The sequence below is a fragment of the Mangifera indica genome, chromosome 9 (assembly GCF_011075055.1).
Source record: "Mangifera indica cultivar Alphonso chromosome 9, CATAS_Mindica_2.1, whole genome shotgun sequence".
NCBI lineage: Eukaryota > Viridiplantae > Streptophyta > Magnoliopsida > Sapindales > Anacardiaceae > Mangifera > Mangifera indica.
Genome location: NC_058145.1, coordinates 13,807,539 through 13,819,627, shown reverse-complemented (window position 1 = coordinate 13,819,627; position 12,089 = coordinate 13,807,539). Strand labels below are relative to the sequence as shown.

The 12,089-nt window shown below is 33.0% G+C and overlaps 2 protein-coding genes across 2 annotated transcripts; one reads left to right on the top strand and one right to left on the bottom strand.

Annotated features, from left to right (window-relative positions):
• The first annotated feature begins 2,051 nt into the window (after window positions 1-2,051).
• LOC123226297 (transcription factor TCP8-like) lies at window positions 2,052-2,657 on the top strand. Its single transcript, XM_044650812.1, has one exon. The coding sequence runs from the start codon at window positions 2,052-2,054 to the stop codon at window positions 2,655-2,657; it is 606 nt and encodes a 201-aa protein (XP_044506747.1).
• Window positions 2,658-4,801: 2,144 nt separating this feature from the next.
• Window positions 4,802-11,699, bottom strand: LOC123226102 (OVARIAN TUMOR DOMAIN-containing deubiquitinating enzyme 12-like). The gene is made up of 11 exons (XM_044650581.1): window positions 11,512-11,699; window positions 10,117-10,571; window positions 9,880-10,049; window positions 9,375-9,448; window positions 9,170-9,224; window positions 8,391-8,465; window positions 8,179-8,252; window positions 8,042-8,090; window positions 6,881-6,965; window positions 5,829-5,885; window positions 4,802-5,204 (listed from the first exon to the last, which is right to left on the bottom strand). The coding sequence occupies exons 2-11, from the start codon at window positions 10,442-10,444 to the stop codon at window positions 5,182-5,184; spliced, it is 990 nt and encodes a 329-aa protein (XP_044506516.1). The 5' UTR covers window positions 10,445-10,571; window positions 11,512-11,699; the 3' UTR covers window positions 4,802-5,181.
• Window positions 11,700-12,089: the final 390 nt, after the last annotated feature.

Genomic DNA, 12,089 nt, shown 5'->3' with positions numbered 1-12,089 from the left:
ACTAGAAATTTTAAAAATTATTTACTCAACATTTAATCTTAATTAAGTTTTTTATTTACACTTCATTGTCTTTTTTAATATAAATTTTAAATTCATTTTATTATATGATTATTGTATTAGTATATTTTTATCAGATAAACAAATATTTTAAAAAATATTTCAAAGATTATGAAATTTTAGAGTTAGATTTATGCAAGAAATAAATATTAGATTTACTGAGGAATTAAAATTTGCGATTAAAGTATTTAAAGCGAAACTTAGAACAAGGAGTGTTTTCTTTTAATTGGGCCAGTGCCGGTGCTTCTCCTAAATAGAATTCACTTACTACGCCAGGGCTCGGTAGACAGTGATGGGCTTTAAAGACCTAACTTTTGATTCAGCATCAACACAGCTCAGCCCAGCCCAGACCAAAAGTAGAGGCCCAATAAGAAGACAGTAAATGAAGCGGTTGCCGTTACAGCTGGATTCAAGTTGAGCCAAACTCGAGTTGCCTAAACTTGAGCTCTGCTCAACTTCAATGAAGCAAAACTCGAGCTCAAGCTTAAACTCGTTTTAAAGGTGTTCAAACTCTTATCGATATTAAAACAATATCACTTTGATGCGTTTCAAATTTTTCAAACTTGAAAGTAGCTTGGATTCAAGAAAATATTAAACTCTTAGGCTTGAGCTTGAGCTCGTTTGAGTCTAACTTATTTTGGGTTTGTTCAAGTCGAGTTCAAACTTGAGTTTGAACAAATTTGATTCAAATCTGATCTTAGTTATTGTCAATATTGTTGGTATCATTATTCAGACTTCATCATCTTATTGCAGTGATAGTGTCTGATTGTTAGATTTTAAATTGAAAAAAAAAAATAATTACATCACCTAATTATAAGTTATCATCTCAATTTGTATACATAAATTTATATAATAACAAATTGAGGCGACGTGTTAGGATGATTATACGTTTTTTTTTTTGTCTTCTGCCAATATTAATGTTGTAATACAGACTTTTCCATATAAATGTGTGACACATGAATTAAATTTGTAAGATTGAGGGTTGAAAGGAAAATTGAACTAATAAATAATTTTCATAAGTTTGTGGTAATCAAAGAGGAAAGAAATAATAAATAATACCTAGATATCTAATAACTTAATCAATTGAAAGAATATTTATTGCCTTTATCTCCAAATCAACAATCAATTACTAAAACATGAATTAAAATATGCAATTGTTAGAAATCACAGTACAAATTATTTGTATAGACCATTTAATTCAGAATTAAAGAATATTTAGTAAGTAGAATCTGGTATTAGAAATTAATTATTGCCAAGCAATACATAATAATACATTCAATTCCTTGGTAACGGTAGTAAAATAACTGATCACACACCTGCAAGAAGAACATTAATGGCTAGATATTAGCCACTGGATTTCACCATCATGACATCCGACGGTCTCAGAAAAATGCACTCTTAACTTAATTACTTCACTTCCTTTAGCCTTACTATGCAGCAACTAAAACAATTTGCAGTTTAAGAGGTATTTGGGATATATCCTGCCTTGATAGTTTCAGAATTTGGACAATGCCCAAAAATGAAAGATATTATAATATATTAGGAAAGGAGTAATGTTATATGTATATAGTTTCGAATATACAATTAAATATTTTAATAATATATCATTATATAATTGAGTATTTATTTTATCCTTAAAAATGTGTATTCGAATTACTCATATTAAACGGATAAAATTACGGGTCTAATAATTGATTATACAATTATTATATTATATAAATTAAAATTTTAATTTAAAAATATCACTAAAAACGATTTGGGCATATATCATTGTATACATAAAACCCCTCTTTTGCTGTTGGAGCATCAACAGGCTTACACCAAATAATTTGGTCTCGGTCAAATTATGTACAAAACATTTAAAAAAAAGGAAAAAGATCTCTCACTCGCATGCTATGTCTCACTCTCTTGTCTTTTCTCAATATGTGTATATATATAACACTGTTGCAGTCTTGCTTCTTTCATTGTAACATTCAAAGAAAATCAATCTAGATATGAGTCTTGAAGCCTTGTCATCAAAGAAAACTACAAAACTCATGAAACCATCCGTTTCTCTAAACACAACCGGTAGCTCAAAAACCAACAGGCTTGTCACCGGCAAAACACACAAAGATCGCCATATAAGGGTGGAAGGTAGAGACAGGCGTATCCGTTTGCCCGCTCTGTGTGCCGCGCGGATCTTTCAGCTGACTCGCGAACTGGGTTACAAGACTGACGGTGAGACCATTGCATGGCTCTTACGGAAAGCTGAGCCATCCATCACGGCGGCCACTGGAAAAGGTGTTAATAATAATAATAATAATAATCCTCCTGTTCCTGTAAATGTCCCGAATTCACCTATGCTTTTGGCTTTGACTGCGCCTTCTTTGAGTTTTTCTGAGGCCAAACTCCTCCCTGAACAGAAGCAAGGAATGTTGAAGAATATTTCTGTGGGTTCAAGTTCCATGGCTGTTAATGATATTGCTGAACCTGCACTGTCAACTTATGAGTTTGACATCTTGCCGAATTTTGATATGGCGTTTACTGTGAACGAGATGTCCTTGTTTGAAAAAGTGCATTTGCCAGATAATGACGAAAACCAGGAGGATTTACCGGAGTAATCGGAAGAAAGCTGCGTGTTCTCCATATATAAAAACTATGTAGCTCTTTACTTTACTTTCAGACTCAGTTGCAGTAATGTTTCGATTTTTAATTTTGTGCGAAATCTCCTTGATATGTTAGAAGAAGAAGAGGAAAAGAAACAAACAAAGAATGAAATAAATTAAAGAATAGATGGAGTGAAAAGTGAGTTGACGTTTATCTTTAATCTTCTTATTACTATCATAGTTGGGTTTTCTCCATTAAATTCTGTCATAAAGTTTCAGTTTTCGGGTCGTCCAATGAGCCTCATTCGCTGCACGTTGCTGACATTAGTATTGTACGCCAAGTAATCTTTTTATGCCAACTCAATTTGCTTTGTCATTGTGCCTCGATTTTCACAGGACTGCCTAGAAACCACTTGCAAATTCAGTCACCTGATTATTACAGGGGTAATTCTGTTGAGATTTACTTTCCATATATGTGAGGCTTATCATTGCACACTGAAAGGCAATCACCAATCAACTCTTGCCATAACACAAATATTTCATTTGCATTAATTTGGTCTGTCTAAAATAAATTTTAATTCTGCCATAATTGTATACATTCCTATTCATCCCCCTCTGTAAGTATATTAGCCATTTAGTTTTAAAACTGATATCAGAGTTTGGACCTAGGAGAGAAATTTTTGTGATTTTAGGGTTAGATGATCTATAAAATGGCTAGGACATCACAGGTCTTAGTGAATGACATTGCACTAATAGACTCTTATATGCAATGGAAAATTAAATTGAGATTGCATATTAGGCATGTGGATCACAAGTTATGAAAGATGGTAACTTTGTCCCGAACAACTTCTTAACAATTGATCCAAAAGATGAAGATGACAATACTAAAACAGATGAAAAGAATTCTTGCATTGGATTCCATAGAGTTTAACTGAGTATTCCCGAATGATTTGGTGAAAAAAGTGTGAGAATTCTCCAAGTGACTTAAGAAAGTACGAACCAAGTTAAAGAATCTAAAATAGAGTTATTCTTTAGAGAATATGAATTATTAAAAATGAATTCAAATTAGAACATAAAAAACATGTATAAGAGATTTTCAAATTTGGTTAATAATTTGAAAGGTTTTGCGAAAAAAGTTTGAAACTATCCAATAATATAAAAAGATTTCAAGGTCATTATCGAATACATGGAGTATAAAGATAATGACAATAGAAGAATCACAAGAATTTAGCAAAATGCAAAAGGATGAGTGATATATAGCCTGTTGACCTTCGAAATGAAATGGAAACCTAGAGAAGTAGAGAACAAGGTTAAGAAGGAGAGTGCTCTTAAAGTAGAAAATGGAGAGGAGGAAGAAGAAGAAGATTCAACCATGGAAAAAGAAGACACAAATCTTCTTGCTAGAAAATTTACTAGATTTTTCTCACAAAACAAGAAAAGTAAAGGGAAGAATTTTTGAAGGCATAGAGTAGAAGATGATGATGATAAAGGCAAGTCAGATATTATATGTTATAAGAAGCTCGATCACATCAAACAAGATTGTCTTTAATCAAAATGGATGACAAAAGACAAAAGAGACAATAAGTATGAGAATGTGCTCGGCGCAATGTGGAGTGGTAGTGATGACTCTAGTGACCGAAGTGAATAGGAGGAAAAGAAGGCAAACATATGCTTAATGGCATTAGGTGACTTGGAAAATGAGGTTTGTCATTCTAAATCCTACTCCTTTAATAAATTACACGAAGTATTTGATGCATTAATGGAGGAGTATGTGCAAATGCATGGTAGACATAGGTTATTACCTCAACCTATATTTTCTTCAAGGGCCGATCATGCTTTAATCTATATTTAATATACAAGCATTATAGCATTTATATTTGGCATAAAATTAGCCTTTTTGCGTTACGTTTTGAAAAAATCCTAAAGAAAAAATAAAATTTTTTAATTTTTTAATGTTATTGGACATGAGATGTTGAAATAGGAGTGACGAAATAAAATATTCAGTTGATATCTTATTGAGCCACAGTTTAAAAAGAGAAAAAAAAAGATCTGTCGCTTAAAAGTAAAAACCATACCTTCAATGCAAACTGCAAAGAACTGCCTTTTGCACATAAATGAATGCAACTTTGTTACAGCTTTCTGAATAAACTTAACAATGGTAAAATGAAATTAGTTCAAGCTTCATTAAGGAAACAATTGAGCACAAAGGGCAGAGATTGCCAGTTTACATGAAAAAGAAAAAGAATCTTATTATATATGAATGCAGACGAGAGTTTCCTTAAAAGGGGAGGGCATATACAGATGAGGCCAAACACAGCATCACCAAGAAATTCTGCCTTTTTTATGGTATCTGACCTTAAAATCCAAATAGAATGGCTCCTGATTCAAACCAGTTATGAGGAAGTTGCATCTTCTAGTAAAAGCAACACACAAACATGTCAATATCAAATAGTCAAAACACTGAAGTTGATCATTACCATCACTCGTAACCATTTGGTGACAATTGCTTATTTCGAAACAATCGCCATCTTTTCTTCTTCTAGGTCTCAAATTCAGGCTCATCTGAAGCAATGGCATAAATGAAGCATTGTTAATCTTTGAAAAAACACAAGGTATATGAAAATGGTTTGACAGTTCTGAAAGATCGAGACATTTAACACAGTATGGAACCCAAAGAACCAAAGAAACATGCCAGGTAGTCACCCAATCATCCTAAGTTACCAAACAACTAGGCAATATATCACAAAACCTGGTCGTCTGGATGATCCTACCTAGTCTTATTTTGTTTAGGATCAGTTTGAGGGATTAAATTCAACAACTTGTTTGACAAAACTCTAATAACTACAATGGTGGTCACATTTTTCAGATTGTTGAAAATCTGTGACATATGACTGCAAAAAACAACATATGGTCTGTCAGAATCATATGCATCTTGGTAACTGACTAAACACTCCTCCCAACACTTGAATTTGAATTATATTCAATGTCAAACAAAAATTTTGAGGTCAAATAAATAAGAAATAACAGATAATTGTCTGTTTTCAGCACCTCAACTACTTCTAGCACCTTAAAAAAAATCTTGGGACTTTACACTAAAAGTTCAGAGAAAAATTTTTTCCCTTCTATATGTGAGTTAAAAAGAAAGCACACCAGATAAGGTCCAGAAGTGCAAGAGTGGATATTTACCTCCTGGTGGGCATATAGAGTTGTAGTGTACTTCTGCCCAAAAGCTCAGATAGATTACTGCCCAGGACACAAACACAAAGTTAACGTCAATTTCCTATTAAAAAACAAAATGGTAAAAATTGTGTAATAAAGAAGCAAGATATTTCCTTCTTTTACTTTAAAAACATATTTCACCTAATGTATCTTTTAATCAGCCCTTTTGAGTGCACTAAACATAAAAGTGAGAAGAAAAAAGAGGGAATTGAAGCTCAAAGCAAGTGACTGGCTCAATATCCATACTGAAGTTCTTGATAAATATGGAAGTTTTTTCAAAAAAAACATGGTATACTTACGATTATAGAGATGCATGCATTTACTTCTGCTAGTGAACATACCACTCATTTTCTCAAGGGAAATTTCCCTCCACCGCAGTACAAAAAATCATTAGCTTTTATGAAATTAAATATCAAAGTTTTCCTAACCATCATATGAAACTTAAAATGAAATCCATTTTATGAAGGTGTAAATAGATTCAAATACATGAATTCATCTCGATCCAGTCTCTTACATTCAATAATTTAGATGGGGCCTTACCTTGATCAGTGCAATATGGGTTTAATCATTGTCAATATAGGTCAAGGGAATCAAAAAGTCTAGTCATGACACAGCAGCAGGAATTAAATTAAAAAATCAACATTAACCTCATCTATGAAATGAGAACAGAAAGCATATCATGAATTTTACGGGGTTGCACACCCTATGGCCCTCAGAATTTATTATCAGGAGCAGAAAGTACCCTTCAGTTTACAATTTAACAGTAAAGTTTTATACAAGGCTTTAGTCTCAGTTTTCTTTCTATCCATTTCATTCCGAATAAAATGAAAATCTTAATTACCACAAAAGTAATTATAATCGATACCATCAAAAAAAATCTTGATTAACAATGCTATATACTAGGTACAGAATTGGAGATATCACTTGCAATATAAAAAGCAACTAAATCACATTATCACTGTGTACTACAAAGTTTATCAAATTAACCAAACATTTAAGCAGTAAACCCACAAATGTACCTCGATTTGACCTCTCAACATTTGGGAGAATCTCAATATAGCAAGTGTCCTTGAAAGACGTTATTACAAATATTTTCACACCATACTGCAACAAATCAATAACATTTATTAGACAACACAATGTGAATTTAACAAACACCAGCAAAGTACAGAAGATGTCCATTCTTTGGACATTGATACATGCACATCAGGTTTTATTGTGCCTGCCTACCTTAAATGATGTATTCAAGAATTAAAAGCTTTTAGAAATAATATTTACAATACAATTCATCCAATCACAAGCAACTGTACTACTATGGAACTAGGGTGGCTTATAGAATGTCACATTTACCACAAGCATGAAAGCTGAATTATTTTTCGCAACATGACATGAGTTCAAGATTATCAGATTGGGCCCACAAGGATTGCATCTTCAAGTATGAGATGATCTCCTAATCTGATCCATAACATCCAGAACTGCCACCTAACACTACTAAGAAATGAGCAATAATATTAATATCCTTCTTCTATAAGTTTTATGTTATCGACCAAAGCCACAATACTCTTGTCAATGATTGTTCAATCTCAAAAAGACAATATGTTTCAAACAACAAAACCCCTTCTCAGACTCTTCAACTAATATATCTTATTGCTATGTTATACTTTTTCCTCAAAATTTTCCTGGGAAAAATCACCCCACTTGTTTGGAGCAGATACCTTGTATTGTGGTTCAAGTGATATCCAAGTAACACCAATCAAGGGTGAAGCAAATATTACCAAGTACCTGTTAATAGAGAATGTAAAATATTTCTTTTATTATGGTTCCATATAATTCTCATTATAATTATTATGAGCTAAGTCCTGTGTTCTTAAGATTCATGTCCCCAAACTTCATGAGGTTGTAGTGCCTGTCACTCAAAATTTCATCAATTGGTGAAGTTATTGCAAGCAGAGTAGTAGTATAGAAAACTCTACTGAAACCATTTTCATACAATTGGCAAAGAATATATGACCAAGATTTATCCGTTAAAAAGATCTGCTACTAGTCTAGAAGCCATTTCAACAAGCAACTTTAAAGAATTAACCAGATATAATAATTCATTAGAGAAAATTGATAAAAAGAGCTATAAAAATCATGGTAATAAACTGGTAAAAATGTGAAAATAATATCATTAAGCGTACCAAATCTGAAGCGGCCTGCAAAGTGACATGATCGCCCCATTCACCACTCCTATATTCATCCACATGATAACAAAAGAAAGGTCAAATTTTACTCAAAGCAAGAAAGTTCAAGTCAATCAAAAGGTAAAGGGAAATACTTGGACATCTTCTCCAAATAGTCACCATAGGCCATAGGAACATATCCCTCATACATCTCTGGATAAGACTTGAGCTGATAAATCATGATACAGTGAAACAAAAACAAAAAAATTACAAATTTATGCAAACCCTACATTCATTATGCCTCAAATACTCTGAACTCAAGCTTCTGACAAAAGTTGCCAAAATTTAGTGTAATAAGCAAAAGCACCTGATTTACAACTTGTTGTCTGACAAATTCATGGTGATCAGGAGTTCGATAAATTTGATCTGATAAAGCACGAAACTGGTGACATGATGGAATAAATGAGAAATCGTGTGTAAACGATCTTAAGCATCATATAAAAATATCGTATCTTCCTCATAAACGACAAGTTAAAAGTAGTACATTCTGAGAAACATGCTTGACTTTTTAAGACAATTGGTAAAGCATATGATCCGTTAACAACAACAATTGCACAGACAGCAGCAGACATTCATGTTAGATACGACCCTTAAAAAAAAAAAAAACAAAACATTTGAAAGCATCCACAGTCAAGATACAGAAACTGATCCTCACTAATGCCACACTAACTTAGAATCATGTAAAACTTTTGTTGAGAAACCACTGATCCTAAGGGCTTATACAATTTAACTACTACGGCAGGGGACTTGAATAGAAGACTCTTCATCAGCATGGTTCCACAATTGGTAGGGAAAATAATTGAAAGCATTTTGATTATGGCTAGTGAAGCAGTCAAAACATGTAAAAAGCAAGAGGACACAGTTTTTACAACTGAGTGAGATGAAATCATACTGTGTGAGAAAACATATGATAGGGAGAACCTAGTCTGCAACAGAAATTCGAACTTCCATTTTTGCTGAAGAAAAACAGTTATCAGCCTAATATGCTGAACTTCCATTTTAGCAAATAATTAAAGGAACTAGACATTATAGCATTATGGAACCTAAAGCACTCCAAGACATACATGCCAAACTTAAAAAGCTAACCTGGCAGTTCCCATCTCCTTGAACTTTGCATTCAACCAAATCATATAGCTGCAATCTAAAGAAGAAGAAGCATTTGCTTAGTATAAAATAATATGATACCCCAATACCAAGCTAGAAAGAAGATCTTACAATAAAAAGGGAGCATAAAATGAAAAAGAAAGTATCTGCAAAAGATTTAAATGGGTGGAAAAACAAGACATGATACCTCTCCAGTAGCCTTTGGTGGTCCAAAGTTGCTTCATCGATAGATGGTATTTCTCCATTAATTCTAGGAACATGCTGCACAAATGACAAGACAAAGAACAAAATTCAAAACATAGAATGAAAGTCAATTTCAGGATGCAATAGCGAAGAAGGTAAAATTTGTAACAAATGTAGCTCAACCCAAAACCAACATGCCTGCATTGCAGGTACATATTTTGTTGACCATTTTGCTTGTAAGGATCTTGAATTAAATACATAGAGAATTATCCAAATGAAATTACCTTTCTGATATTTCCAGACAAAGGAAATGAAATACAATACCATACAATAGATTAAACTTAGCAAACGTGCTAAAGGCCAAGTTTCCATACAATAGCAATCAAAAGTAATGGACTAGCAGGAGTACATTAGCTCAACTCCAAGCACGCATAAAGATGGAAGTCCCCTAAATTCTGTCAGGGAAATAATATGAACACATAACAGCATTTTTTAGATGTTAAACTTACAGGAACAGGCACCATCTGATTCAACCTTTTCTCAACTTCATTATTGAGAGCATACTCTTCTGTCTGCTCTAGCGGATATGACCACTCTCCATAGTCTGACTGTTCTTCAGGGCTAGAGCATAAACTAGAAGCTTGTATATCATCTGCCTCTTCCTGGCCACTCTCCTGACCTAAAAATTTTGAACAGCATAAGCATAATATACACAAGTGATTTGCACTTTTATATTTTCCATTTACCAGAATAATAGTTTGCCACAGACTGGGTAAGCCACTCTTCTTGAAAATCAGGTACTTGCAGGTTGTCTTCCTCTCCACATGGAGACTCAGGTGCTTCAACAACTGCAAGTTGTGAAAGTTCTTCTTGAAGAGCACGAGCAATAAGCTCATCATATTCTACATTGCAACATTCAGTATCATAATGATCGTCGCCAAAATGCTGTCCATTGTTATAGTCCACTTCATCTGGTGAAATAGTGTCACCATAGGCGCAATTATAGTATGGATCACTTTCAAAAAGTTGGAGACCCCACTGAAGAACCTCTGGATCTTGCTCATACATAATCATTTGCAATGTAGACAAATTCTTCAACTGAAAATAAATTTGCTGCAATGGAACAAGGTCTATTCCCAAAATCAATATTGGTGGAAGATACCAGGATGTTGTTTTCACTTATTCAAAGACAACATAGAGTCTGCCAACAAGTAAAAACTGATTCAAAATTGGACCCAAAAATTTAGATAGTTTTACTTAACTGCTTCAAATCCTAAAGTAAAAACTTCATCAATTGTCTACAATAAGTCATTCAGAACCCAACAATTTGCTACCAAAAGTCACTCTTCTAATACTGTAAAGCCTATCTAAAGTTTGATTGTCTAAAAGAGTAACTTGTTAGAAATATTATTAAATTCTGCCCCTACTTCAGCCGATGTAAAAAATTAGAAACCTCTTCATTAAATAATAATTTGACCTTGCTTCTAAAAATATGAACAATCTTGTTCCCAATTTGTATATGCTTGTAGAGAAAAACTAATTCAAACTTGTTACATTAATTGTAATTATCAATTACTTTATATTTGTCTTTCATTTTTTCTTGAAAAGAAAATTTCAAGAAGCATAGTTCCTCGACCTTTAGCGGCTTCAAAAAGCATTAACATGATACAACTCAATTAGTTTTGTCGAGCTACCTGACCATCAATACTACTTTCAACACGTTTTACTTGATAAACAACTGCCATTGAAAATGAACATTACAAGCCAAAAATAACTACAAGAAATCATAATTGTTTCATCAGGTCACAGCACCAAACTGAATGCAATTATGACAGCGATCAAATATACAAGTGCCATATTGACATTGTGCATACAAATATGAAATTCAGCACGTGCATTGAAACGATAATGTTAAAATTCAAACTAAATGAAAAAAAAAAAAAAACATAAAGAAATCCGCAAAGCTTCACAAAATAACCATAATGTAGATGTCAGATCAATTCGCATTGAAGAAAAATGAACTAGCACATAACACATTAATCTTTGAAGCTAAAATTAAACAAATAAAAACAAGAATAATTCCGTAACTTAAAAGACAGCATTGCAGATCATTCGATCCAACCACAGATTAAGCGACTTACCTCAACTATCTGCTTGTATTTGATATCAAAAATTTAGTTGTATTTACATTTTACGTTTGACGAACGTCGACCGGTGAGGGAGAAAGCGCCATCCAGACGCCACGGAATGAGAAAGTGAAAATGACGGTGAGAAACGTTACTTGACGGCCAAAGTATCTTTCTTCATGTGCCTCGGACTCTTACTCTGTATTGTACGTCCGTTTGTCGCGCTTCTCGTATGTATTAGTGTTCTCTTTTATTTAATAATAATAATTTTTTATTTTTTATTTTTCAGTATTAAGAAGATTTCAATTCGGATTCATACATATTTTAATTTGAAAGAGATTAATTAATTTATGTTTTTTTAAAGTCATATTATACTATTTTACCTTACTCAAAATCTCAATTTCATACATGTTCTATCCTTTGCCTAAATTAACAACAGTAATTTATATAAACGGTTTACCTGCCTATCTTATAAACAGTACCACACGTATTGCCTATTTTACGCCTATCACTATCCATTTATTCTATACTTACCAAACAATCTTATAAACAGTACATATAAACAATACCATGAATTGTATTAGACCTACCTG

Bases quoted from the DNA above. Each gene is read 5' to 3' on its own strand.
- LOC123226297 (XM_044650812.1), top strand. From the start codon at position 2,052: ATGAGTCTTGAAGCCTTGTCATCAAAGAAAACTACAAAACTCATGAAA.
- LOC123226102 (XM_044650581.1), bottom strand. From the start codon at position 10,444: ATGATTATGTATGAGCAAGATCCAGAGGTTCTTCAGTGGGGTCTCCAA. The intron at 9,225-9,374 runs GTATCATGTCTT...CTTCTTCTTTAG, and splicing joins CACCAAAGGCTACTGGAGAG to ATTGCAGCTATATGATTTGG. The intron at 8,253-8,390 runs GTGCTTTTGCTT...ATGATTTATCAG, and splicing joins GACAACAAGTTGTAAATCAG to CTCAAGTCTTATCCAGAGAT.